Raw genomic sequence first — 27,850 nt, 5'->3', positions numbered from 1 at the left:
TCCCTTACATCGCGTCATTATTGCCTCTTCCTGATTCGTATTTCGACCGGTAATGGCCACTTCTAGCTCTGGTTCGATGAGGAATAGAACAAAACAAAACACACCGCTGCAGTCGCCGTGGCACATGCAACGTAACGAAAGATACAGATCCGGAAAGCGATAGAAGTGAGTGGAAATTAGAGAGAAAGAGAGAAGAAGCGAGAAAGTAATGGAAAAAGTAAAAGGGACTATAATATGGACCGACATTATCCAAGTGCACACAAGTGGTTGAGGTCCAAGAGGGTCGGTCCTCTTTGAGAGGAATGCAAGAATGATTATTTGGTTTGGAAAAACAAGCTCTTTCGCCACCCGTTTCCAAGCCACGTATGGTCCTATTCGTGTTACCTATTATTTGCTGAAGTCCTTAAAAGGCCTTGGCCCTTCTTACCCTCGAGTTTCTTTCCTCGTCTCAATGCCATTAGCCACAAAACTCCTCACGATGATGTTGCGCTTCTTTCTAAATCTCCTTCCCCAAAAACGGACGCGCTCCTGGCCACGGTGGCGTGTATAAGGATGCTAAATGTATTGCTCTCACTTTTTGCTTATTTATTTCGTAGTTTATTTTGTAGTTGCATCGTGTACGTGTAATTGGAACAAAACAAAAACGTTTGTTATCTCCCGCCCTTCTTTCGCCCACTTATTCGCAAATCGTTTTGTCTCGGGCGGTTCTCTCGAGAGAAGAATCGCCACCGTAAACAAAAGGAAATAAACAGAAACAACACAACTAAATCGGGTTTTGACTTTACGCTTCCAGGGTGTTTGTGATTGCGCTTTCCGAGGCACGAAACGTTCTACCAAATAACTAAGGCCTTACGAAACAAAGGTTACTCATTAATAGTACTGAATAGAATGACAGAAAAAAAAGAGTTAATCTTAGGAGGATCGGCACAATGGGGGGGCTTGCCAAGGAATAAATGTACAATTTGAATACGAGCCCAGCACTTTCACTCACAAGACATACTTTGTGTACTTTCTCTTTCTCTCTCTCTTTCATTTGTAGGCTTTACTAGGGATAAGAATAAAGAGGAATGCTCCTTACTGTATTTTTGTCCTTTGCATTGCCTTTCTCTCTCCCGTCTCTCTTTCATTTTATCTGTAGCCAAACTCCTGCGGTGGGGTAGTTTCGTTCTGCACACTCTTACGAAGATTCAACTCAACATGCCAGCTTCATTCCTCTTTCCAGCTTCACGCAATGGCCCCACAACGCTATGCTTTGTTGTTGTTTTTTTTTTTAAATAATTTAACGCATGAAACACAATCCTCCCCCACATGTTAAGGGATGGGTTGAGTGGTTTGCAGCGTTGAAAACCCCCCAAAAGGTGGATTGCAATTCCGGCGAAAGACAAAACAAATGCAACCAGTTGATAAAACGCCACAAGCAACTCTAATAAATTTCATCAACACCCTTCCAACGTACGGGAAAGGCTAAAAAAAGGTACAAAAAAAATCATACGCAGGTCCGCCGAATGTCGGAATTATGCAAGGGAACAAAAACTAGGATTTTTTTTTGCACGAATTTTTCCCCTGTATTACTCGTTTCCCCGCATTGATTCATCCCTGTGCGCATTTCCCACACCGACACTTCGTCTGCAGCATCCTGGGGGCTGCATAAATTCCGTTCCTCTGCTTCCGTCTCGCTTTCTGCCCATTAGAACATCACCTTTAAACAGGTTCATCATTATTATTATCAATATTATCATGCGAAATAGCATACAATTGGCCTCTTTCACACCGTGTACCTCACACTCACGCGTTCATCCTATCTTTCTCATTCGCTCACGCATTCTATCTGATCGTCTTCCTCGTCCTGCTTGCTCAAGCGGTCCTTGTGATTTTTTTTTCTCTCCAATTCGCATCATCTGATCCCGTCTTGTCGTCTTCTTCTTCATATCTCGGCACACGTCCAGCTTTTTTTTTTGCTTGATGTCATTCGATTCCCCCGAAACCACCGACCTGCTTCCTTCCCCGCCCTCCACCAGACGCTCCCGAAAAGGATATGGATCTCGTTTCTCGCAGCTGCTTTGCTTCCTCTCCCGTTTCATACGCGATTCCTTTCTTCGATCACTTGTCACATTACTAATTAATTAATATTAGCTAACACGTACAGACGACAGAAAAAAATTATATATATCACATTGCATAAATTATTTTTAATCGCGCACATCATCATCTCTCCTCGCTTCACTTGCCAAAGCGCACGCGCGCAATCGAACAGATTTAAAATGAAACAACCCGAAATGCGCCCCCACCCGACCGAAGGAAGTGTGAGGGTCCGTACACCCAAGCGCTTCCAGGCTCGAGCGAACCGGAAGCCGGAAAAGCGCACGAAAAACGAGGAAGGATGTCGCAGAGATCGAGAGCAAAGCTACAGCGCGCGCCTACAGCTTCTCGTCTGTCTTGTTTGCCTCCCCTCCCCGACGTTTGCCTTTGATCGTTAGCGGGTGTTGCATGTTGGAATGAGAGGGCCGGGAAAGCGCCACGCAACCCACGATACAAGAGCCCACGAGATAGAGCGAGAAAAGGATCACTCCCTGGGGGTTTGGAGTAAGCGGATCCTCCGCGGGGAGAGATGCCACTTTGCATCTGGAATCCCGAAAAGAAGCCAAAAACAAAGTACGTCCATTTTGCAGGCGAGAAAAAAAATGGCGCCCAGAGAAGGGGTGTCAGGTGACTTTGGCAGGTCGGATCGTGTTGTTCCAGGCTCACGGGCGATCTGTTATCTTCGCTCTGTGTCACCTGCTCTACAAAACTGCCTACCGTACGCATTATACTTAGTGATACCACAATAACGTTCTGCTACTACGTGTGTTTGTTTGCTTTACTATTTACTATTACTACTACGTCCCGTCGCTACCGTCGCTACTACGCGCACACACACACACATACACACGTTTGCATTGATGAGATGCTTTTCCCCACTAACGTTGTTGTCCCAAAAACCCGCGGCGCGAAAAGGACATGTGAAAACCCAACCATCGATCTTTTTTTTCCAAAGACGCATCCTTTTTGCGGTGTCTCTATCTCTATGCATCTTCCTATCCCTACCAACGGTGGTGATGGTTAGTCGAGTTGGCATCGATCGTGTTCGCAGGACGGCCACCATTGCGGCCATTTCGATTGGCCCCGCCGGCATGCTCGCTGATCGTCGTCGTCCCGTGATTTCCGTTGTTTCCTGCCACAGGAACACCGCCGGAACCCGTCGAACCGGCCACGATCTGGCGCTTCAGCTGCGAATGTACGTGATGGTGGTGGTGATGATGATGATGATGGTGTTGCTGCTGCTGCTGTTGCTGCACTGTTCCTCCGCCAGCATGGTGGTGCGGGTTACCGGCACCCGTACCAACCACCCCGGTTCCGACCGACGGGGATGCGCTGAGAAACTGCTTCAGATGGCTGTGTTGTTGCGATGATACGGCGGATTTGGTAGGACATCCTCCGGCAGCAACCAGTACCGCAGCAGCGGACGAACCCATTTCCAGCTGTTGACGCAGCTGAGAGTAGGAATTGGCACCTCCAATGTTGCTGCTGGTGCTGCTACGGAGCAGATGCTGGTGACGGTTGTTACCACCCGAGCCGGCCATGTTCAGATTCCGCCCGATCGTGGCCACAGTGACAGCATCCGCGACAGCAGCGGCCACCGCATTCGCGAGTCCTGTCGCGATATCATTCACCACAACGTTCACGATCGGTGAGGAAGCCGCCGGGGCCATTTTGGTGCCAACGCCACCACCACCAGTGGGTTTCGCACGTCGCAGTTGTTGGGATGTTGCAGTTGCTGCCGTCACGACGACTAGCGACGGTTCCGGCCGTTTTCCGCACTCCTCGGCACCGTCCGGCTCCGCCAGGATCGGTGACGGTTTCGGGAAGGACGACGAGGACGGCGGAAACTGTTTGCCGTTGTTGGTGATGTTGCTGCTCGTGAGATGATTGATCAACAGTGACGACGAACCCGTGGCCACCGTTGACGATTGTACCAAGGTCGGTGAGGGTGATGATGACGATGATGGTGACGCCAGGGATAAGGGCAGCTGCTGGGGTGGATAACCACCGTGGGGTGCGGTCGAGGACGTAGCTCGGGTAACCGATGACGCCGAGGATGTTGTTGACGTAAGCAAAAGTGCCGCCGCAAGAGCCGGAACCGATGGCGAACCGATCGATCCGCTGGCTGATGATGATACTGGTGCTGGTGCTGTTGCTGCTGTTGCTCCTGCTGATCGATTGGGAGAAGGAATAAGGGAGGCTGTTGCCGTGTTGCTGGAGCTGGGAGATGACGATGGTGTTGATGATGACGATGATGACGACGACGACGACGACGACGATAACGACGGTGTAGGCGATGTTGTTGACATCACGGCATTTACGGATGTCAACATTTTATTTCAGCTCATCTTCACCCGCTTGCGCGGAGGCCCGATCGGTGGTATCTGTTGCGTTGCCAGCGCCCGGTAGGCCTCGTTCAGCAGGTGCGGATGAGTCGCGACCATATTCTTCCAGCCGACCGTCTCCACAACGTCCGTCGCATGGCTGCTAAGCAGAGGCCAGTCGGAAAAATCGAACGGCGAGTGGCCGAGAGAAGCGGAAATGAGAAAGAGAGAAAAAAAATGCACACAAACGCACACATGAACAAACTGACTGCAAGGACTCTCGACGGTTTCTTCCGGGATCTGATGGGCCGCGGAAATGCAACTTACGTGTTGATGAAGTCTATCGTTTGCGCCTTCAGCTGATCGGCACTGTGCAGATCGGCCAGGATCAGCGTTTCGGCGGCCGTCTCGACCGACAGGTTAACACAGAGCGCTTCCTCGCACATCACCTTCAGCTTGTCGAGCGCGTACTTGTCCGCCGCGGCCAACAGATCGTCCGCCATCTTGTCCAGGTTGGGTGCCTTCCCCGTGTAGATAAACCGCAGCATCTCCTTTAATACTTCGTGGTCCACATCGGTGATCGCGACCCGGTTTTGCTTCCGTTCCTCCATCTCGTGCTCGAACATCGCCGCAAACACGGGACTGCGTGCTGTAAAAGGGGTTGTGGATGATGTGCAGGATGTTAGTGACAGGAGTCTTGATACGCTGAAGTGGTCCTGGACCTTCCTTTGTGGCAGGTTCGGTCCCACACTCACCTGCTAGGATTGCTTTGTGCACCTGAAACTCCCGCCCGCCAACTGCCAGCGTGACGTCGCTGAACTTTTCGTTGTCGAACAGCGTCCCTAGGTCCTCGGACAGCTTGCATTCTGGCACTTTGAATTGAATGATGTTGCTTTGGCCGGAAATGTTGACGCTGTCGGCCACTACGCTGACCTGGAAGAGAGAGAGACAAAAAAACCGCAATTATTAGAGTGTCCTGCAAATGGCCACAGGACCACACCGCCCGCCCGTCCCCCACACGCACCTCGCAGAATATCGTTAGTTTGTCCTCCGGCAGCAGCCCGTTCGCCTCATCCAGCAGGAAGTCCCGCCGGATGAACTTTTTGAAGCCCCAGTCCTTGCCCTGCACGAACCGGTACGCCCGCTGCGACTCCATCGCCTTCGTCTCCTCGCGTTTGGCGTTGAGGATCGAAAATTTGAACTTTGCCCGCACTTCCGACTTGTTGCAGGACACCAGCAGCAGGTAGAGGGAGAGATAGTCTTTGCTTTCCTCGTCGAGACCTTTTGGATTGACGCGCAAGCACCTGGAGAAATAAAGGAGCGTGTTAGCGATCGGGGAAGTGATGATTTCAAAAGGCGCCCTCTTTCCCCTCTTTTCGGGCGGCAGCCATTTTTTTGTTATCGATTTTCCCACCCCATCGGCAGCGGCAAACCACGATCGTGTTCACTTTTTACACATCCAGAAGGGTTGCTTTTTGCGTTGCGCGTAAGCGACACGGAAAAGATCGCTACGCAACCGAAACCGTGAAGGCTTCTCCACCCTGGGCTCATTATCCGAAATGGGCGATGCCAAAAATGGGCCTTACAACAAATAAACCTCGGTCGCTCGATGGTGCACTCGAAGGAGAATAAAACAACGGTTCATGTTGCGAAAAAACGAAACACACACACAAAATCAGCAGGCACCCATCACTACGTAACCTTTGTACTTTCTACACGGAAATGGCGCGCGGCTGTCTGACTTTCTATACGGATCTTTGCGGCCGCGCGCGAGCTGCCACCGCTTTCCAGGCAAAATTGGGCCCGAGTGAAAGGATGATTGATTTCACGCCTCGTCCACGGGAGGGCGAAAGAGAGCAGGCAGGATGGGGACGAAATTTCCCGGCATCCCGGACATATGTGCGGGTTTAAACGTCTCCCTGCACCTGGATCGTGGGTGCCTTTCTCTCGGTCGTTTAAAAATACTAAGGATCTTGATCGGGACGCTAAATTTGCCCATCGCTCGTTCGATGCATTTTACCATCCATTGCGCCGTTGCGCATGTTTCGACGAAGTAGGACAGCACGCCACTTTTGGGGAGGAATTAAAAGTCCTGCTAACGCACGGGGAAGCAAACAGAAAAAAAAACGATACACTCACCATTTTAGCTTATCATTAGCACCCGCGGAGAATGTGGAGGATTTCAGCACTTCGCCCATCTCTTCGCGGCAAAAGCTGAAATTGTTGATCGTCCACATGTAGCTGAATTTTACCACTTTGACCTGAGGATGGATGGAGAGAGAAAATGGGAAACAAAAAGAAATTCGTTAAAATGATTACGTTAAGCACATAACAGTTGAAAGCACAAGAGTGAAGCTATTCAAAGCGCAATCGGTCACCTTCTTTGATTGAATCGTCAAAAAGAAAACTTAATTACGGTCCTTACAGCCTTTTGCTTTTTCCATCATCCCACGCACGCCGACCAGTGAATCGTTATTTGCGTTTCGCACATAAAAACGGAGGGATATTTTCTCGAAATCAATATGGAAAACACACACTCCTCCGCAAAGGGGATTTTCTTCTCCCCCCTGCGTTGAAGAGTGTTACGTATAGTCGGTGTCGGGGTCGCTGCTCATCTTGCCACCGGAAAGAAGATGGATAGGAAAAGCGACCGCTTGGTAACAACAACAACAACAGCAAAAACTAAAAACACAAAAAAAAAAGAAAAGAGTGCGCGTAACGCTTTCGTTACGCAGCATCATCACCATAACGGTGGTGTGGTTGGTTGCGGTGCAGAAACGACACCAAAAGAGAGGAAAATCACCTTTTCGTGGTGGGGGTGGTTGGTTGGTTTGTTTGGGTGGCGTTTTATTTCTTTTTTCTTTTAGATTATGAATAAAAAAAAGATCCGCCGCGTGGGGGCGCTGCTTTCGAATTTGCAGCCTTATGGAAAGTTCACGTTGCTACCTCTCTTCGTGGCCACACTGTATGTGTGTGTGTGTGTGTTTTGTGTTATATTTTAACAAAATTACACCAAAAACGTGATACTGGTCTGGCCCTTTTAGCCCCCCGCTTTGGAGTGGGCGAAAGAAGAAGAAAATCAGCAACCCAACAACCTTTTTGGGGCGCGCACACGCGAAAGCAGGAAGAAAGGTTACCCCCCTGACGCCTCCCGCCACCCCACAGCACCCCACGTCTTTCCACAATCGGCGGCACGCGCTCGATACAAGAGAGAAAAGAAAACTCGCGCGGCGATGGAGGAGAAAAGCGTTCCAACGCATATTCCATTCCCAATTTTCGCCATGCAACACGCGGCGCACAAACGGCAACAACGAAAGCAACACCTTCTCGTTTTCCGCAACTCGAACCACCCTGTTCCCGCTGTTGCCGCGCTTTCTTCTCTTGCGTGGCGCCTTTCCGTGGGTAGGATTTCACGTCACTCTGGCTCTCCCCTTTCCCTCTTCGCCTGTCTCCCCCTAAACCACCCCTGACAGAGTCAAGAGGAAGCCATATGTACGCGAGCGAGCAGCTGTTAGGTAACCGATATTTTAATTCGCTTCAACCCCTGCCGAGAAAGCAAAAGGGGATGGCAGGATGGGGGTGTTGGCTCTTGCGCGCAGGGCCATTTTACCCCGAGAGAGAGAGAGAGTGAGAGAGGACCACGATCGAGAAACCACGGAAGCGACGTAAGACCCACGAAGGGGCGCTTCCGGACGAGTCATTGCCATCGCAAGACGTTTAGGGTGGGAAAAGGGAAGGGAGAGAGAGAGAGAGGAGGGAAGGGCGCTCGCGCCGGGAGATTGTGGGAGGAGGAGAAAGTAAACCTTGAGCAAAACAAAACAGAATCAAAAGCCGACACAGCAGCGGCGTGCGTATTTTTTTTTTCTTTCTTCGTTTGGCGCTTTGTTGCTCCGTCCTTTTCGCACACCAACCGAAGAAAGCGATCGCGAGGTGATCTCCACCATCAACCCCGCGCCGGTAAGGGTGGTGAGGGGGGGGGGGGGGGGGGGGGCGATTATGTAAAAGTAGAGAGTCGCGCTGCTGGTGAAGAGAAAACGAGCCTTTCCCTCTGTCTCTTTCTTGCTCTCGAAGTCACCTCAAATTCCACCACCGCGCGTGTTCCTTCGAAAGAAAAAAAGCTCATCCTTTCTCGGGATCACTCGGAAAGGGGAGAAAGAAGAAGAAGAAGCACCGTACGTAACCCAGAAAAAAATAGCGTAGCGAGAAATAGAGCCTTTCCTTGCGGTAGCTGGTCGTGACCAGGTAAATGTTGCAATAGTTCAGCTTCATCTTGAACACGTATTTGCGCTCCTCGAGATCGTCGTCCGTTTCAGTTGGAGTGTCCTCGGAGGTGCCCACGGTACTGGTGGTGATGGTGGTGGTGCTGCTGCTGGCCAGCGGACTGGCGGAAGCAACCGTTGTACTGGAAGGCAGGTGGTTACAGGAGGTGCTCGTCGCAGCCTGCCGCTCGTTTCGGGCACGATCCTCGAGCAACTCGCAGTGGCAGGACGAAGCACTATGGTGTGGTGGTGGTGGTGATGGTGGATCACCGGTGTCCGTGGCGGCGACGGCGGGAGGTTTTGTGATAGTCGTTGTCGCCATGTATGTTGCGGTAAGGATGCGTCTGCGTGGTGCCCGTGGAAGGACACCGGTGGGAGGTGGTAAGAGGAACGCGGCACTACCTCCACTAACACCACCGGAAGTCGATCCGGCCGGTGCCGTTGCGATGGCGATCGTTCTCGTCCGCATGGTTGTGGTCGCCATTTCCACGCACTTTTCCGCCATGGTTTTATGTGCTTTTTCTTATGCCTTTTTCGTTGTTGTTGTTGTTAAAACCAACACACGCACCACATGTTACAACACACCGGCCCCACCGCGTAAGGGAAACTGCTCAGTGTGGCGCGCCTAAATGTAGGCAATCGGCATCACGGGCACGAGACGAAAACGACGGGAATGGGGAAGATTTTTTTGTGTCGTTTCGATTGCAAAGGCAGGAGAAGCTTTGAAACGGCACGAAACACAACACAAAGCACACATACACACACACACACGCACACACGGAATGGTAACAATCAATGAGGTACTTGAGGAAAATCGTGAAAATGATTCACACACCGAGCGCTCGTGTACGATCACTGGAGGATCACTCAACGCCAAAAGGATAATGAGTAGGATGAAAAACACCGAAGGAACAGCACACTCGCATACGCACGCACAAACAGAAGGCTCAATCGACAATCCGCGTCACAAGGACAATCGATGTTCCGCGGCGCGTTAGTAGCTTGAGCAAAAAAAAGCTCTGCTGAGACCGCGCACTGCTGAGTATCGCCCAAGAAAAGCACAAGTAAACGATCGACGACCACGACACCCCGTGTGTTTGAGGAAAACCCGCACTAACGATCGAACGCGTCTGCGGTCCTGCGACGCTGCTTTAGGTGTGTGCTGATGTGATCGCCACTCGACGAACGACTCCGAGACACTGGCAGAGACGCCGGTGTGGCCATCCTCTACTGCTGGCTGCCGTTGCCAGCGTGAGTGAGAGTGTCCCCCACTCTCCGCAACAACCACTCCCACCCCTGCACCCCTACCCTCAGATGGCGGAGTAAAAGCCCCGCGCTTCCCAAAAACGTTTTCACTCTCACTCGTGCTCTTTTCGGAGCGCTATGCTTGTTGCTGCTTGCCCCGGCTATGCTTTCTCATAAACCAACGCGATCGGTGGTGGTGGTGGTGGTACACTCTTTCCATTCAGTGTTACCGCACTCGAATCCGTCCCCCGCCTGCCCCTGCTGCTGCGCTTTCCTCCGCTCCACTTCAAGCGTGACTCCTGCTCCGGCTGCTCTCTTTCACTTTCACCTCAGGCGCGTTTGGAAGAGCCCGAGCGATGGCGGATGGGGAGTGAGGTTGGGAAGCAGGGAGGGAATCTCCCTCGCATCTGTCGATTTACACTTTTTGTTTTGTTTTTAAAAGTATAAAGTGCATTGTATCCGACGGACATCTTTTTGCCTCACATCTCCATCTCCATCGCCAGGCTGATGGGTCAATAAAAGAGCAGATAAACGCGGTAAGACATTCATACACCACACACACACGCACACGATCGTCAATCGTTGAAAGGATATTTCCTGCTTCTGTTACGCCCCACACACCACGCCGTTATCAGAAATAATCACCCCAGAGACTCGAAATGTTCATGTTTGTTTTTGTTTATCCATCGTCGTTGTATGATTTGACACTTGACAGATGACGTATCTTATCGCGCAGCGGAAGTGCGTCCCAAGCGATATCAATATCGAAAGCAACCACCGAAAACGACATCCTGTGGTGTGCGGCGTGATCTCAGCCTCTTCTTCCGGTTCAAGAGGTAGTCGAAAAATCAGCAAAAAAAAACACAACAAAAATCACTACCATTCTCCTCCATAAATCGTTGCCATCTCATTCCCTAATATGGACAATACCCCGTGCTTTGTTTGCGCGTGTTCGCTGCCTTCGTGTACCTTCCCCTTTCCCCTAACAAGAAGGTTTGGGGCAATTTCGCCAAACCGCGGAAAGAGAAAGGAAGCGCAACCGTCGTCGTGATCGTCTTTCGTCTGGTTTGGCTTTCCACCAGACCCACCCACCCACCCACCAACAGACTCCATCACACACGCACGAAGGCGAAAGGCAGACGCCAACGACGGGGGGACACAAAAGCGAAAAGAAAAGCGCAACGACGCGCCTCCCACAACCAGCGCGCCACACGATTGTGGGGTGGTTTTTCCCGCCGACGAGCCTTACACAACCAAATCAGAGACCCCCTCTCTTTGAGAGAGGGAAAGAAGGGAAGGAGAGGGGGGGGGGGCACCCACGAGACGACGGGATCCATTACGTAAGCGGTGAAATGCAGGCAGCGGCGTGCGCAAGAGAGATCGCGAGCGGAAGGCGAGTCTTAAAAAGCTTCGGTTTGGTGGAGAAGACGCGCAACCATGGGAGAGAGGAGAAATGGCGATTAACTGGCGCCTCCACGTCCCGCCATTTTGTCTCAATTTCCTCGGGTCCGGGGTAAAGCGCCTCGACCAAGGAAAGCCCGATGGGGTAATGTGATGTGCGATCTCTTTCCCCTTTCGGAGAAAGGATCGAGCGGCCTTTTGGGGTGGCTTTCACGCTAAGGATCGCGCGCTATTAGCTAGCCTGGGCAGGCTACGTGAAATATGTGCCGTACTGTGGCAAAAAAAAACACGGCCATTTACAACACACCACCGTATGTCAGAAATGGGTGTTTTATCCCTCCACCTCATTTGAGGGTTTGTCTCGCCCCAGAGAAATGTCAACCGAGCGGATATGGCGATGAGTTTTTTCGCTTTCGCTGATCACTCTCTCCTTTTGTGCAATATCCCTTCTTTTCCGATGGGTACACATGTACCCCTTTTTCCGGACTAAAATAATCTCCAAAAAACCAGGACTCCTTATCGCGATAGATCAGGCAGGTGTTTTCGGTTCGCAAAAGGTTCAAACAAAAAATAAAATAAAGCGACAAAACGCGCGTCAAAACAACGACAACACACGTTACGCGCGCGGCAAAACATTAAAGAAAATTGGCGCCCCAGTCCGGAGCCGCTTAGGTGTTGGTGTGAAAATTAACACACCCCCGGAAGTTGGACGAAATATCTCCGTCGTCCCCGTAACGGCAGACGGAGAGACGGACCCTTTTGCATAATTAGCGGTGAAGCATAGCAAAACGGAGCCGACGAGCCGAAGACGAGAGCCTTCTTTGCGTTTCGCGTGCACTGCAGGCATCGTGTGCTGCTGTGAATTAAATTAAAGCAATGCTCAAAGAGAAAAAAAAAACCATAACCTTTCCACTCCTCAAGTGGTCAATTAGATACGCGACTCCGCGCCATTACGCCGTGCCACAAATGGGCCATGTAATTGGTGGATCAATGCGTGGATCGCGAAAGGGAAGTAGTATTACGAAACTCGCCTTCCGTCACGGATTGGTGGACACATTCGCGTGGGGTTTTTATTCGTGGAAAAACAGACGCCAAAAACACCGAGTTGGTGTTAAAAAAAAAACACCTACACTAGATGTAACAATTTGGAGCTTTCGAGGGGGATGCTTTTTTTGGTTTAGAAGAAAAATTCGTACAACGCTCCTTCAGCGACCCACCAACTAGTTTCCACGAGCAAACCGTCAACGATCGGAACCATTTCGTTATGCATATGCTTTCCACCTTTTCCAGTTGCACCATTTTATCAGGCTGCCGGGAAGAGAGCGCCGGCTCGGTTCATCATCATCATCCCCTAGACTCTCGGGGCCGTGTGCAGCACCGGAAGCAGATCGGGACGAAAGAAAGTGAATGGTTGGTTGTTTTTTTTTGCCATCGCACCCTGTTTGAAGGAGGCGCGCGCGCGCGTGGCTTTTTTTTTCGCCCAAGTTTCACTTTCGCTCTCGTTTGCGACCCAGGCACAGGGTGGAGTGGGCAGCATGATGATGATGGTGATGATGATGATGACGATCGCCGGCTGGACAAACCCCGAGCCAGACAGACGTACACACACGCACACACACAGACGCGCTGGCGGCATCAGCAAACCGGAACAAATCATTCGAGTGAAATTCGACCGAACCGAGAGGAAAGTGTAAGTGCATTTCCACGACCCTCCTTTTCCTCCTCTTCCTCTCTCACTCTCTCTCTCGTGAGGGAATCAGTTTTGATTACTTCAGATTTAAATAAATACGGTATGCAGCGGAAAAGAGATTGTCCACCCCGACACGAAACGGGAGCTAAAATGAGGGTTGGTGTGGTTGAAACATAATCGCATCATGCGCCCTGGTCTGGTTGGCGGAAAGTGAGAGTGTATGCGCCGCGTAACAATTGGTCGTAGGGGGAGGGTGCTGATTGATCGCGCGCGGGTGAGAGAAAGGCCCGGCTTCATCATCATCATCATCATCGCTCTCCATCAGCATATCATCATGGATGGTCAGTAGGGTGGATTAGGGAAGTTGTGAAGCAGTGGAAAAAAGGGCGCCTCTGTGTTTAGGGGAAAAGGAATGAATTACATGCTTCGTACATTAACGTGTTGAATTTGTAGATGCTCGATTTTGAAGTGTGTGTGTGTGTGTTTTTTTTGCGGCATAAAATTGCGTCCAAACTTGGCAATATCGCTCTTTATGCCTGCTATATTTGCTAATGCAATTTAAGGAGAAATCATAACCGCAAAAGGGCTAGTGGAATTAATTTACCCAACGCACATTTCTTCCGCATTTCAGTTTTTCGAGCGGAGGAGAAATTCCACCCAACACCATACCGCGTGCCTCTAGGAAGGGCTTGCAAACACAAAACGGGTCAGCAAACCTTTGCGCGTGAATTAAGCGAAATAAAACGCGCCCAACCCATCCCCTTTCCTCGTCGTAAGCGCCTTCCGATTCGCAAAACACACACACACGCACGCCCACGAAAGGGATGCGCTAAGGGGGTGGTTTTGACGAAAAGGAAAGAGAGAGAAAGAGAGAATGAGGGAGCGGACTTTCGTTTCGTGTGTATCCCCCTAGCGTCCGATTTTCCGCTCACTTTCACGCGCCACACATTTATGCTGCGTGCATGCGTAATAGCAATAAAAGCAACAATCGGACACAATCGTTTGATGGTCCGATGAAGGGAGGGAAGGTGCAGAGCGGAAGGTGACTGCAGACGGTATCAGACGAGACACGCTCCTTAATCATCCCCTAAAGGTGGTTTCCTCGCACCCTAAAACACCCTTACTCCCTTCTTCCCCTATTGATCAAACTTCCGCCCCAATTCGCTGACGTTTTCTTCGCAATTTCTCTCTTCCAAGCGATCGGCTTTTTTCTTCAATTTTGGACTCCTCTTTACAGCCACGCTGGTGCGTTTTGTGCATGCATAAGAAATGACGAGTGGAAACATAAAAAAGAGGCGAAAAGAAAACCCCCAATTGTGTTACACGTTCAGCGTTTGGGGTTATCGTACATTTGGGTGACATCTTTCTTACGATCGAGCGTGTGTGTGTTTTTTCCCACCTTAAAGAAGAAAGACAACCCGCACGAGTAGCGGTAAAAGTTCGCGATCGCACGAGAGAAAGGACGACGGGCGATGGAAAGCGGCGAAGGGGAGACATTTCAGCTAGTAGTTCACTTTCCATTTTTTTACATAACACCACATAACTACAGCATAAACTCTATCTCTGTTTTTTTTCCTTCCTTCGGTGTCTATTTTCTCGCTTTCAAATGCGACAGCTGAAGCCGTCGAAAAGGGAAGCGGTAAAAAATGGCACTATTTGGATGCGATCTTCGGTATGTTGTAACCTTATTTTTTTTTCTCCCTCCTTCGCTCATCCAACCACTCCCATGTGCTCGATTTCAAACAAGGATCGCAGGAAGTGGCGCACACACACACACCGGAAGTGCAAACAAAATGCAGGATGGAGGAAAAAAAAAGATATCCGGATGCTTTTCCTCACCGAACCGCGATTATCTGGTTCGACTTTTTCTTCTACCACCTCCTTGGCCTGCCCAGGTTTTCCCTCCCCGAAAGGCCCTGGGAAAGCAGCACGCTATCGTCCACCCATACCTATCATCCCCCTCCTTGTCTGTTTAGCAATCACTTTTACCCGTGGCGTAATTCCGTTAGAAAGTGAACGCAACCCGACGCAAAAGGGCCTGGGAAGGCGCGCGCGGAGTGCTTCAATCACGGGAGGAGCAGAGAAAAGCGCGCGTTGCGAGAGGGCAAAGGCGAGGGTGAAAAAGATAAAAAGAAAGAGAGAGAGAGAAAAAAACCCTACCCCATCAGCGATGTTCGCACGGATCCGGAGCATAATTGATGGAAAAGCGCTCAAAAAAAACCCACCCCGGGTGAAAGGGTGATGTGGCGGCGAGGAGAGAGAGAAAGGGGTGAAGGGTGGTGGTAATGCTGCCGAGCATCTAAATGTAAGCTATGCGCGAACAAAGCACACAAATCTGCTCTCTTGCTCGCACACTTTGGACTCTTACACGTTTCTTCGGTACTCGCAACGTTTCTTTACCGAGACGAAACATAATTCCTCTCACTATGGACTTCCGGGGGCATTTATCATCGACAAGGGTGTGATCGTTTCTAACGAGCAAAATGAGTGGGGGGAGGGGGGGTGAATGAAGCATTACAGGGGGAGGAAAAAATATGGCGTGTTAAAGAAAAGATCGCTCCAAAAAGCCTGCAAAGAAGCGTTTAACTGATTGTTTCATGCAAAATCTATTTAAGAGATAAAATACTGTTACGATTAGCATTGGGGCATGTTCCTTTAACTGAGCTGCTTTAAATAACCGAACCTGTGGCTCACCTTTCTCGAAACTCGACCGTCGAAAAGCAACCAACCAACGCCGAAAAACCGCTATTTTCGCGATGTTTGATTAAAATATTCTCATCTCGCGAAACAGCTCCCGCTTTTCACGGTGGAGCGTAGAGGAGAACACGAAGGAGCAGCAACCAGACCGCGACCCGGTCATCGGCTTCTTGGGGTGTTCAAACAAGCCACCCCTTTTTGAGAAGGAATAGAAGGGGATAGAAAGATGGCTGGGTCGTTGTCCCCACGAGAACATCGCTCATATAGGTGTTGGCGCCTTCACGGCTCATGTGAGAGAAGTGTGTTGATCTTCTAGGCCCTGACTACTTCAACTACCCCCGAAGGTGAAGGATATCGCAGCAAAACAACAAGTTATGCGTTCGATTCGATGGAGAAAAATCGAATTTTCTACCCCCAGCACGTTTGGCAGGGTGAGTGAGCCCTCTTGCGAGGGCATACATCACCTCTGTTTGTTATGGAACCGTGAAGAAGCTAACGGGAAAAGCGTTCTAAGCAACCGCACAAGAAACGCTCAAAAGATCGGGCAATCATTTACGAATTAATTCCCTGCGTGGTGTAATAAAAAAGGAAATACCGCCCAGGAACAATCGAAGAAGGGGTACGATGGGGTGGGTGGTATAGAGCGCAAGGGGTAAGTACTTCCTCTCGCAGAAACCATCGCCGACGCACCTTACCGTGGCAGAAGTACGTGTCGTTCAAGAACTCGTGTTTGGAAAAACGAAAGAAAGAAAGAGAGAGAAAGATGCCTAATAAGGAACGAGGAAAGAACCTTCCTCGCAATAGAATGAACCCTCCCCCATGCACGTCTGTTGGTGGAAAGATCGATGACCTTTTTCCAACCCCACCCCCTCCCTCCCCCACCATCATCCTTCAGCGTTCAGCGATCGCCCTTCAGCGTTTCGTTTTATTTTCTTTTCCATTCATTTCCACCGCTCGAAGCGCCTCGAGGGCAAACAAAAACGTTAAGGTGAAAATGGCCACTATTGCTTTACATTTTTCCCATTTCCAGATTTTCCTCCAGAGCGTGAACAACGCACCCGATAGGCATCATTCCGAGCTCATTTAGCTACGTTTGGATGTCTAACGAAAAGCGCAACGATAATTGGCTCCCGTCAGAAGTAGAAGAATGTTGCCCTGCTCCTTATTCACACCTTCACCAGAGGACTGCTCCTACTGCCATATTGGTGTTTTTGCAATCCGCGTAGAGTTTACATTCTTCTGCACCTGTGCGAAAGGGAAGCAACAAACGCAATTTTCCTACTTGCTAACGCAACAACAACAAACACGCAAGCAGCTCTCCTCTTGAACCACTTAGCGCTCTCACCTTCCCATCCCTTCCTATTAAACGTGTCGAAGATTGTTCTAACTAATTGATGAAACAATTTCATCGAAATGCGAGGTATGCAACCACAATTAATGCTCATCGGAGAGAGCTGGCAACCCCTAACTACAAACTCCCTTTACACTTCAGATCGATGGTTGTACGAGAGCACGATTAAATTCCAACCACACATCGAGAAGCCAATCGATGATGTGCAACTGCATCTGCCCGGTTTCTTTTTTTTTGCATAGTTTTGTCTCTCTTCTTCTTCTTGGCTCTCTCGGGGTCCAATGCGATCGAAAAGCTTATCGACGGACACTTCCACCACGGCGAGAACATTCCACCGAGCGTGCGTATCAACAGAGGACGGGCTGGTGCGCGAAAGAGTGTTGAAGGGGGGAGGAGGAAGGAAAGGGGAAGGGGAGGGGAAGGGTAAGTTCGTTTAGGTTCATATACTCCTTGCTGAGCGAACGGGCGCGTCGTCCATTACCGCCGCCAGGATCGTGAAGTGAACTTCCAATCTTCCGGTGCTTTTCTCGCGTGCCAACAGCGCATGAGTGAGCGAGAAAGAAATGAACCAATGTGTGTGTGGACCTGTGCTCGCGTCTGATGGCCGGTCGAGCATAGAACCCGTGGGGTTTGACCTTGAACCCGCCGCGCTCACATACAACAACGAACGATGTGAGATGGGGGGTGGCTAAGGGGAGAATCACCTTCTCTGGGACTCGCGTTTTCTCCTCCCACTCCCACTCACACACACACACACCTGTGACGGTCATATCAATTGGACCGCGACGATCCAGAGCCAGAGCGAGATGTTGCTGAGGATGTGAGCTGTGTGTGCAATAAGGGATGATTTTGTGTTCCTCGAGGAGGATGGGAGGGGGGGGGGGGTTTCTTTTCTGATCATAAATCGATGCGGCCTGAAGATGTGAGATCATTAACCGCAATGGGTGGCTGAAGATGGAGAAAGATAAGGGTTTCCCCGGATTTTCTCGTCAATGTAATGGTATTTATTTGAACTCAATCACAAGACAAATCATCTTCACGCTTTTTGGGCATTTTTCGTTTTTTTCCATCCCAATTTTGGGCTTCCTTGTTTCCTGCTTTCATTCTGTTTATCAAATTTCCCAACCAAGGCACGTAACGTACGCGAAATGATATCGCCAAATGTGGAATACGTTTGTTGACACACCCTCGTTGGAATTTGCGATGCCGATTGCGTCTCGCTTCACTTCAAAGGGCTGAGAGAGATAGAGAGAGTAATGGGGGGTCACAAAAAAAAACAGGGTGGTGTATTGGGAAGGGATGGAAATAAAATAACGACACAATTCCTATGCCGCCAGTACACCCGCGAAGTAGCGCAGAGACGTGATCTTTGGCTCGCGAGAATAACTGCGCTAACAGAGCAAAAGCCACTGCAATAAAGCGAAGTTTCACCCCAAGAGGAGAATCTCCCCATCCAAAAACGAAAAAAAAGTGGCCACGAATCTGCGAGAGGGTTTTCTTCCGCTTTTTATTGTTATTGCTTCCTTGCGACGACGTGTTTAACCGCAAGCGCAAAAACCTGTACAGCTCACCGAAAAGACCACTGAAAAAATGTCTTGACAAGAAAACCCGATGAGATTCAGCAAACGACGTATCAAAGCCGTTTGGGAGCTTCTTTATTTATTTAGGTTTTTTTTTCTCGAGAAACGTTGTGCGTACGTTTTGGAAAGTGATGAACCGAAACAGAATGGGATGGGGTGGTGCTTTTGGACACCTCCTCTCCCTGGACATGCAACGAATATATTGGGGAGGGAAAGAAAAGCAAGCAAGAGCTGTGTAGAACGAAGAGAAAAAAAAAAGATACACACTCCGCGAGTCCCGAGTGTGTCAAAGAATTTCTCGTCGAGGCATCGGCAAAGAACACGCCGAGACGATGGCATCGACCCCAAAAAAGCAGCAACACGACTTCTTTTCCTCTGGTGTTTTTCTCCTCCCTTCCGCGTGTCCTGGGGCCAGCCACCAAACCAGCGAGATGTTATTTAACGCTTTTTCTCTCTCTCTCTCTCTCTCTCTCTCTCTCTCTTTCCTCCAAGTCCAAGTCCAATTCCAGCCATCGAACCTCCTCACCGTGGGGTACCTTTTCATCTCACCTTCTCATATAAATGATGGTTTCGTTTCGTTTTCCCACTCCCCGAACGGAGATTACGTTAGAACTTTCTTCACGCTCCATCTTCACATCGCATCCTGCTCATCTGCGAGATTCCGATCTCGATCGGGGTATGGGGGGGGCAGTGGTGGTGGTGGGTGCGCTTCTTTCCGCCCCTGCGTTACTCTCCTTTGTGTAAAGAGGGTGTCTTTCCGAGGTCGTCACTTTTCCACCCGCCACACGAAATGGAGGCGAACTGAATGGGGGGCGCACACACACACATATTCACAAGTGTCAATAACCCGATGACATTTTCATACACATCTCGGTGGGCGGAGGGTGAAGAAAATCGCCGATTATGGACGCGTTTTATGGCGCGAATTCCAGCGGGCGAAAGGATCCTTGCTAGCGTTCTGTGTGTGTGTTGGATGGATGATGACGAGAAAGCAACATACGTTGAGAAATAATTACACGTTGTTCAGAAACATTTTCGTGTTGTGTGTATCAAATTAAAACACATTACGGCGTGATGAGCGCTAAATATGCTGGACGGAAATGACCCGTCAAATAATACAACCTCAACGAATGATCATCCATCATTGGACAGGAAAAAGGTGAACAGACGCAGAGATGAGTGAAAAGGATTCAGAAAAGAACGAAAAGATGGGGCATCTTCATACGTTTGTTAGCTCTCTCAAAACGAGCATCAGCTGCGGGAGACCTAAAGAGCGGAAGAAAAACCCACCCCATTTGGTTTCTTAACCGCAACCCAACAAACGCGCTCTGTCCAAACTCGCTCGTAGTTCCTTTTTTTCCTCTGCCCGATCGTACTTTCGTGCCTTTGTTATTATTTTCGTGAAATGATCCATCAACGTACTGAGAGATGCTTTTCCTTTTCCTTCGCTTTTCCATCCAGCTCGGGAGGGCCCTTTAGAACACCACAACGCTTGGCCATGAACTTTCCATTTAGCGATGCCACCACCGCCCGATTCCACATCGTAATGGAGGTTTTATGGTGGCGGCAATGAGCGTTGCGGAGGGGTTTGCTAAGCAAGGTTCAGGGTTAGATGCAACCGAGAAAGCAAAAACCCTCCAACCATATGGAAGGAAGAGAATTGAAGCGCAGCACCAGTTGCATCGGTAGAGCGAAGCGCCGTGCTGCTCTTTCACCTTTGCCACCGCGATTGGATTAAAAATGGAATTCGATCGATGGGAAAAAGAAGCAAAATCGTCAGAATATCTAGTATGGGCTAACATTTATAAATGCACTGCACGTCATCGTAGCGTAACGGCAAATGGCGGCGGCTGACGCGGCTTTCGAGTTCGTTATTGATTTTTAAGATGGAACCGTATCACGTTCTCTCGGTGGTGAAACTTACAGGTTACGAGAAATTGTTTTCTTTTTATTCCCTCCCCTTTATCCTTGAACGTGATGTAATCAACCTTAGTGTGGTGTGTTCTCGATTCCAGCGTAGCGATTCCAGAGCGCAGGTATTCCACGTGGGGTAATAATTTTAACAAACAACAAAAACGGGAAAAGCTTCCTTTGCTTGACGCACAAAAATTGGCAAACTCCACCCGTCGGTTTATGCAACACGGCCGCTGTGTGTTCATCTTGCTGCCGAGGGGGCTTTGCGTGCCCTTCGAAGGACACACGAAAGGAAGAAACAAATCGAGCGAGTGTGCTTCAGAGGAAGGCAAAATGGGGCTAAAAATACTCCGGCCTCCGTCGGGGCTCGCTTTTACGCCGTCGTGTGGTGTAAGGCGGAAGAAAAGTTGAACCAAGAACGAAAGAGTAGCCCCCTTTTTCCTCCCCCACGGTAAATCATCACCGGGTATAAAGGGCCGTTGCGGAAACGGTGGCCGAACGAGGCCAAAAGGCCCACCAAAAGAGGAATGGAACGAAGCAGCGGGCGCCGCGGTTGTCCACTTCACCGAAGCCGTTGCGGCTTTTAATAGCTACACACGCGAGAGAAGGATACTCGAGAGGATACACAGGCGTGCAGCAGCAGCAGCACGAGGTTCGTCGATTGGAAATCGCGTTCGTCCTTCGCCGTTGCCAAGAGTCAAGGGCAGCGCCTCGTAATCGTGTGCGAACGGAGCAGTTCTTCAGCGGTACTACAGGTGAGTACGTCCGGCGGTGGAGGAGTATGGTATTTTACAGCGTATAAAATTATTACGAGCTCATTTATCACGCGCACGCGGCTATGTGTGTAAGGGCAGAGAGAGGGGGCTCTTTTGCACTCAACAACAATCAACCACAAACTGCACTTGTTACGTGATAAGCGAAAAATGAAAGCACAAAAAAAATGCGCGCTCCACGAAAAGATGAGCAGAGTTCTAAAAAAGAAGCGTTGTGAAGGAAAGACAAAATATGAACAAGATTACCAGAAGATAAAGCCCACGGGAGTGACTAATAGAGGGTGGTGGTGGTGGTGGATGAAAACCGAGGTTAGTCTCCTTCCAACTGCCACTAATCGTTATTTAATGAAGGTCAAATTTGGCAGCACACGGGGAGGGTGAAATAAAATCGACATTATCATCCCATCGCTAATCAATCACGAACAGAGCGAGATGGATGCACTTGAGTTTGTGTTTCATTCTCTTCCACGGGAGTGAGGGGAATCAATTTAGGGGTCACTTTTTTTGGAAGACTATTCGCTTGCGTATTTTACGGAATCGTTGCATTTGACTGGTTATGATGCCTGTCTGCACCTCCGAAAAAGATATTCGTGCTTTCGCTTGCTATCCAAAACTCCACCATCTAGATCGATTTTGCGTTCGAGAAAGGTAGACGTACTTTCACGAGAGGTTAAGTAAAGCAACACCCGGTCGAAGATTTCACCAAAACCCAAAGAAAACTACCACTTCGAATGAGACACGCGTCGTCGCCCTGGCTGTTTGCTTGGCGGAAGGGCGTTGAGAAACCAAGCAGAAAAAAAAGCCCCAAGACGCGGTGCGAAAAGAGAGGAAAACCCCGGGACTCCTTGGGAGAAGAGACTGGCCACGGCGGTCGTTGCTGGGTGTTGTGTTGGTTCAAGAACCTCTCGGCCTTGAAACTGACGCGACCGCCGATTCCTTCTCAGTAACCGAGACCCGGGCCGGTGAGGGCACAGCAGAAGCGCCTTCAAGGGAGGTTTGTTTCGCACCGTTGTTCTCGTTCCTCCTTTCGTTCGCGCCATATCACACCCTGAAGAGCCCGTCCTGGAAGCCTCCCGTCAAGTGTGAGTCGTTCTCCACAAACACGCGGTGTTCTGGAGCTCTCTAAAATAGCCACTCAGACCGCGGGAGAGCACACAATTGACGTTTCGTTGCTTGACATTCCGTCGGGTTGGTTTCTTTTTTCGACTTTCGCGGTGATATGATGTGGAAAAGTGTTTTTTTTTCTTCCTTTTTGATGGAGAAGAGATGTTCTCCCTGTTGCAGACCCTCTCTACGAGACCCTAGGGCGTTGCAAAAAAGTTATCAATCCCCAAAATGGCACTTGAGATTGGGAATTTTATTTCTCCACAAATCGTGATGCAATTATGATTCAGCAAAGCACATGTAGCTCTGTTTGGCTATCGCGCGATCGTCTGAATACACTCCTCGACGGTCAATCCAGACCGAGGTGTGGTTCTCTCGTGGTAAATATTAGGCAAAAAAGGGAAAGAAAAACGCATCAGGCGAGGTGTGCCAGAGCTCATCCACCCCTGACATGTGCCACTGGCCGAATCCATCGGAAGCGGACCATAGGTGCGTGAAACAAACAAAAAGGCACACACAAACAGCAGGATGAAATTAATGGCCCCCTCCCCTTAGGGCGTTTCCACCGGGCCGTGGAATGAAAAACCCCGAAAGCCCATTATTACAGCCCGGCGGCCATCGGTCGGTAGCTTGATGCGTGAGGAATGCCTGCTTTCCGGAGCAATCTTGTTTCATCGGTAAAACGGCGTTTTTCGTCGAGTTTTGATTTATTTTCCACACTTCACTCGAGTTACGGGCGCGTTAAAGTTTTTGTGATCAAAACGTGTATGAGAGCTTCTCGTGAAATTAGTTCTCAAGTATAGGAAAGTGTTTTTTAATACCCTACTCATATTTACGATAATTTTGGTCATGCGTGCTTTAATAATTTTGAAGCCAATTTGTGTACCCATAAATCATTTAATTGTAATTTAATTGTTGTGTAGTTTAATTGTTGTTATGAAAACTAACAACTCCCCGATTGGATCCTCAATACACGAATCTCCAGGACCTCAACGATTTCACATCGGATCCGTGTAAGGACGAAATCCGCTTGGTCCGTTTCTCACGACTCATCGACCAAGGCATTCAGACGCACAGACACACGCATACAGACGCACATACATACACATTCCCAATGCACACGAGTGAAGAACCAGCCAAGCTTTATGCACCGGAATTGTGATTGCACACACGAACGCGCACCATACTCCAACCCAGGAATAGAGGTTCAACGAATTACCTTGAGCACGCGTGTGTGTGACGACGACTCAAATACGGAGCCCGCGATAAAGCAAGTCATGGGACACAACACACCAGCGAGGACACGAGATCCAGCAGTCAGAGAGCTACCTCTGGCAGGCCAGTTGAAGGGTGCACCTCGCAGTAAAACCGGGCCAAAACACCCCAACCACCAACAGCGACAGAGGGAGGGAGTGGTGTTGTGCGTTGGGGTGCGATGAACGAGAACACCACATAAAAAAAATGGGAGCTGGTTCTCCCGTTGGTGTGAAATCGATGGACCAGCAGCCCGATCATCCCGACGATCCAGAAAAAGAGGGTGAAAAGAGGAGGAAGAGAGCGGGGGGTGTGGGTTCTAAAGCGACTGAAGCGAGCAGACTCATTCGTGCGTTGCAACACAACATCGACCCCGTCAGAAGAGGAGTCATCGTACACCCTCTCCTGGTGGATGCACGGGATATCGTGCTTTGGAAAGGGAATTGGTAGAACGAGAATGCAGTAGGTGCAGCAGTACCAGGACGGGGGGACGAGAAGGTGTACGCGCGCTCGAAATTAAACGGTCTGAGGGGTCTGAGCTCGCTTTGGGGTCGGAACGGAAACGAGAGAGAGAGAGAGAGAGAGAGAAAGTCTGGTTCAATCCCTCGGTGGAATATAGGCGAGCATAAGTCCGCTCCATTTTGTGGTGGAAACTCGCACGATCCCGTGGGGTGGAAGAATGTGCCCTACACAAATAGAACCGAAAGCCATTGTGCACACACAGGGGAGATAGGTGACCCTTCTTTGGGAGGGCGAGAAGCCAGCCGAAGAGCTCTACAATGTACGAGACCTCGAGAAGTACCGGGGAGCAAACTGACGAACAAACTGTTTGGTGGTCCTTCGAGCGGCGAGAAGAAAGTGCGCACTAAAAAACTCTCAGGATCGAATTTTGTGCCTCTACTCTGTTGCAAAATGCGATAAATGACTCGTTCGATCGCGGGTTTCAGAAGCTCAGGACGGTATCCTTTGATGGGGGAAAATCCAAGCACCACAATGCAAAGGGACCGCCACCACCTTTCGATGTCGTTAACCGTTCAAAGTTAATCGCTTTCAGATTGAACACAATCCAAACAGCTTATAATCCTCAACGAGGGGCTCGCATGAGTGTGTAATGTGGTTATTGTGCCACCACCGGATGCCGTGGAAAGGAGAAGCCCTTATTTCTAACCGGCAACGAGCGCAAAGGGATTTGATTGTCCACCCCAAAGCGGAGCCACAAAACGATCAAACACAAGGGATGGGTCGATTGATGCAGCTGAGTTTGACGACTAGCACACACGCACCCCACGGCCACGGGTTGGTATGTGTTTGCGTAAAGTACACATTAATTTATGCTCCCGTGAGCCGCACTCTGGGTGTCTCGGTTTCCCAGCCCGATTAAAACCGTTTCTCGTCCGTCGTGGGGTCATTGCTCGGGGTTGTGAGGATCGCGAAGGGCGAAAATAACTACTCTAGAAGGATTCAGTCATGGATCAGAGTCTACCAAAGGTTAATAGAAGTGAGTATTAACACACTTACGGCAAATAAGCTAAAGGTTTTCGTTGTTAACATTTCATAAAAAGCGCTTCTCTTCCTGTATCAACGTGCCGCGCTTCGGAGGCCAATGCACCGACGCTTTTCCGCTGTATGAAGGACTGGCGGAAATACCGGCATTTGTGCTCGGTGGTCTAGCCAGTGGTCTGAGGATATTTCATTTTTTTTTTCGGAACCTCTAAAATGCTAACCACACGTGCAACAAGAGAACACGCCGGCAAAAAGGAAGCACAAAGCTCACCGCAAAGGAACGAAAGAACACAAGGCGACCCCGAACCAGCCAAGAATCAACATAACCGACCCCTTCTCCTCTACCTATAACCTACGCCAGGGTCTCCTGCGGTCGAGACACTCTCTCGTTTGGCTCCGTTCGACCTGCTGCTCCATTGCTAGGAAGCGCGGTCCGGGGCTTGTGCGATTGAATATGCTGCCCTCCATTTCAGGGTCCTTCCGCCACAGAAGTTGAACGTTCTGCTTGGAAACGCTGCACCGTGAGCTGTGGCTCCGTGAATTTGAGTGTATGTGTGTGTGGTGCCTCTCTCCTTGGGAAGACGGAAGACCGAGAAGGTGAACTGAGAAACAGCGCGGCGTCTGGGTGGTGCATAATGGAATATATGATATGAACACACACCACTGCCTCAGTTCCTTCCATTTCCCATAGTAAACTCGTACGAAATGTATATATTTTAAGCTACCAAACATAGTGCATGCTTTCAGCTCAAAGAAGAGACCCCCACTGTTCGATTGCGCATGAAGAAGGAAGGCTAACGGAGCTACGGTAGCTTACCTGAGTGTAACACCAATTTTCCGCCACCGGTGTGTTGACTTCCGGCAGCGGGGGCGAGGGCACCCTGCTGTTTGCCATGGTGCTACTAGACGAGTGCAGGTTCGATGTAACTCTAGCAGTTTGACCTGCCGGACAGTCACTAACTACCGGCAATCTGGAATGGGAGAAGGGCAAGAAGAAGAAGAAAAAACGCACATCAGCATCGTTGAATTAAAACTTTCTCTGTGAGCGCCTCCGCTCAAGGGTTGGCGCATGCGGCCAAAATTATGTAATGCAAAATGAAGGGGGATGATATATTTGAAGTGAGCAGTACCTCACAGTGTAATAGCTAAGCCAGTTCGTCTCCTCGGAAGTCATCTGACCAGCGACGCAAGCAACACCACCGTAACCGGAATCGAACCCGACATGTGAAAATTCCCTTCGCACCAAAAATGCACTTGAACCTTTTGCGTGTGTGGAGGTGTGTGTTTTTAATTCTTTTCTTTTACAGGTTTTTCTTCCTCACAACTGAACACGGACTGCAAAAAGTGTGTGTGTGTATTTTTTACGATTTGCCGAGACGTCAGATTACAGAGCTTTCTCGCGTGGGAATGAAACCAAACAACAAATCACATTTTTCACCAAATGGTGTGGAACGATGACGATGATGCTTTGTAACTCCGCTGCAGTTGATACAACTTTTTGGCTATCACATCACTTTGGAGAGAGAGAGAATACGTTGTTATCACTACACACGTCGGCGGTTCGTCCTTGGGAGACGAGCAAAATGCGATGGGCTGTTTAAATTCACTCGATGATCACGAATACACGGAGGGGTATGCTATTTACTATTTTGATTTCTTCACAGATCGAGGAGCTTAATTAAAGGAATAGGAAGTAAGCAGTGCTCACAGGTTTAGTATTCGTTTGTATTCAAAATTCAATATCTTTTACGAAAGGGAAGCCAAAAGCTTTCGTTTTGAGATAAATAACGTAATGATTATAATATATTTTGAACTGGACAAATGAATGACGTGTGGAGCGTCTAGAAGACGTGTCTTTCTATTAGAACACGTTGAGAAATTGTTCATATGCAATAAATTCGTGTTGATTTCGAAGGAATTTCTACGCTTACGGCTCGAGATATTATACCAGTTTCAGGAAACCACTGGAATGACAGCTTCATAGACAGATTTTATAGAATCTGTGTTCAGTTCTCAGAAACTAGTCGAATTACATCACTTTTCGAAAGAATCCTCTCAATTATTCCATCTATTCATAACATTGAAAGCACTGCTTCATCAAACAATTCTATTTGCTACCGAAAAGGTTATCATTTCACAGGATGCAATAACGTCACCACCACTGACCGCAAACGGGCTACACACTTCAAGTATGCCTGGGGAATTTTGACTAGTGACGAAGTCCTTTCCAAAATAACTCACTCAGTCTACACATCCGTCCCATCTGCCTTTCACTACATGAACTGCGCCCTCATCCCACGGGCTACTACGAAACGGTGCCATTTTGACATTTCTCGACAGCTCGCGCTCTTTGCCGTGCTGCTTTGTTACGAGCAGATTGACACCAGTGCAGCCTTCCGGTGAAGAGTAGGCCTTCATAACGACGCACATCCTCCGTACCCGGCCACGTTGATCATCATCAAAATGGGTGCCTGTGTGCGCGTGTCGCGCAGGATGTTGATCCTTTGCAAACGTGCTCAAACATGAGAGCCAACCCAGTCATACATGGAATCGCTGCCGTCGGTCACGCAACACCTTTCACTCACTCATCTCTGGCTTGCTCGCTCGTTCTCGCACTGACTCATTTTCTCGCTTCCTCCTTCGATGCACGCACACAGCAGGCGCTTGAACGTGCGC

General features: G+C 49.5%; 2 protein-coding genes across 2 annotated transcripts; both read right to left on the bottom strand.

Moving 5' to 3' along the window:
- Positions 1 to 3,080: 3,080 nt before the first annotated feature.
- Positions 3,081 to 4,388, bottom strand: LOC128720952 (uncharacterized protein DDB_G0271670-like). Its single transcript, XM_053814657.1, has 2 exons — positions 4,121 to 4,388; positions 3,081 to 4,036 (listed from the first exon to the last, which is right to left on the bottom strand). Exons 1-2 carry the CDS (start codon positions 4,386 to 4,388, stop codon positions 3,081 to 3,083), a joined length of 1,224 nt encoding a protein of 407 aa, XP_053670632.1.
- A 30-nt stretch (positions 4,389 to 4,418) lies between these two features.
- LOC128722207 (protein roadkill) lies at positions 4,419 to 26,084 on the bottom strand. The gene is made up of 6 exons (XM_053816062.1): positions 25,992 to 26,084; positions 6,543 to 6,664; positions 5,428 to 5,707; positions 5,159 to 5,336; positions 4,731 to 5,052; positions 4,419 to 4,563 (listed from the first exon to the last, which is right to left on the bottom strand). Exons 1-6 carry the CDS (start codon positions 26,067 to 26,069, stop codon positions 4,419 to 4,421), a joined length of 1,125 nt encoding a protein of 374 aa, XP_053672037.1. The 5' UTR covers positions 26,070 to 26,084.
- Positions 26,085 to 27,850: the final 1,766 nt, after the last annotated feature.

The sequence above is a fragment of the Anopheles nili genome, chromosome 2 (assembly GCF_943737925.1).
Source record: "Anopheles nili chromosome 2, idAnoNiliSN_F5_01, whole genome shotgun sequence".
Classification (NCBI taxonomy): Eukaryota; Metazoa; Arthropoda; class Insecta; order Diptera; family Culicidae; genus Anopheles; species Anopheles nili.
This window is presented reverse-complemented; position numbering and strand designations above follow the sequence as displayed.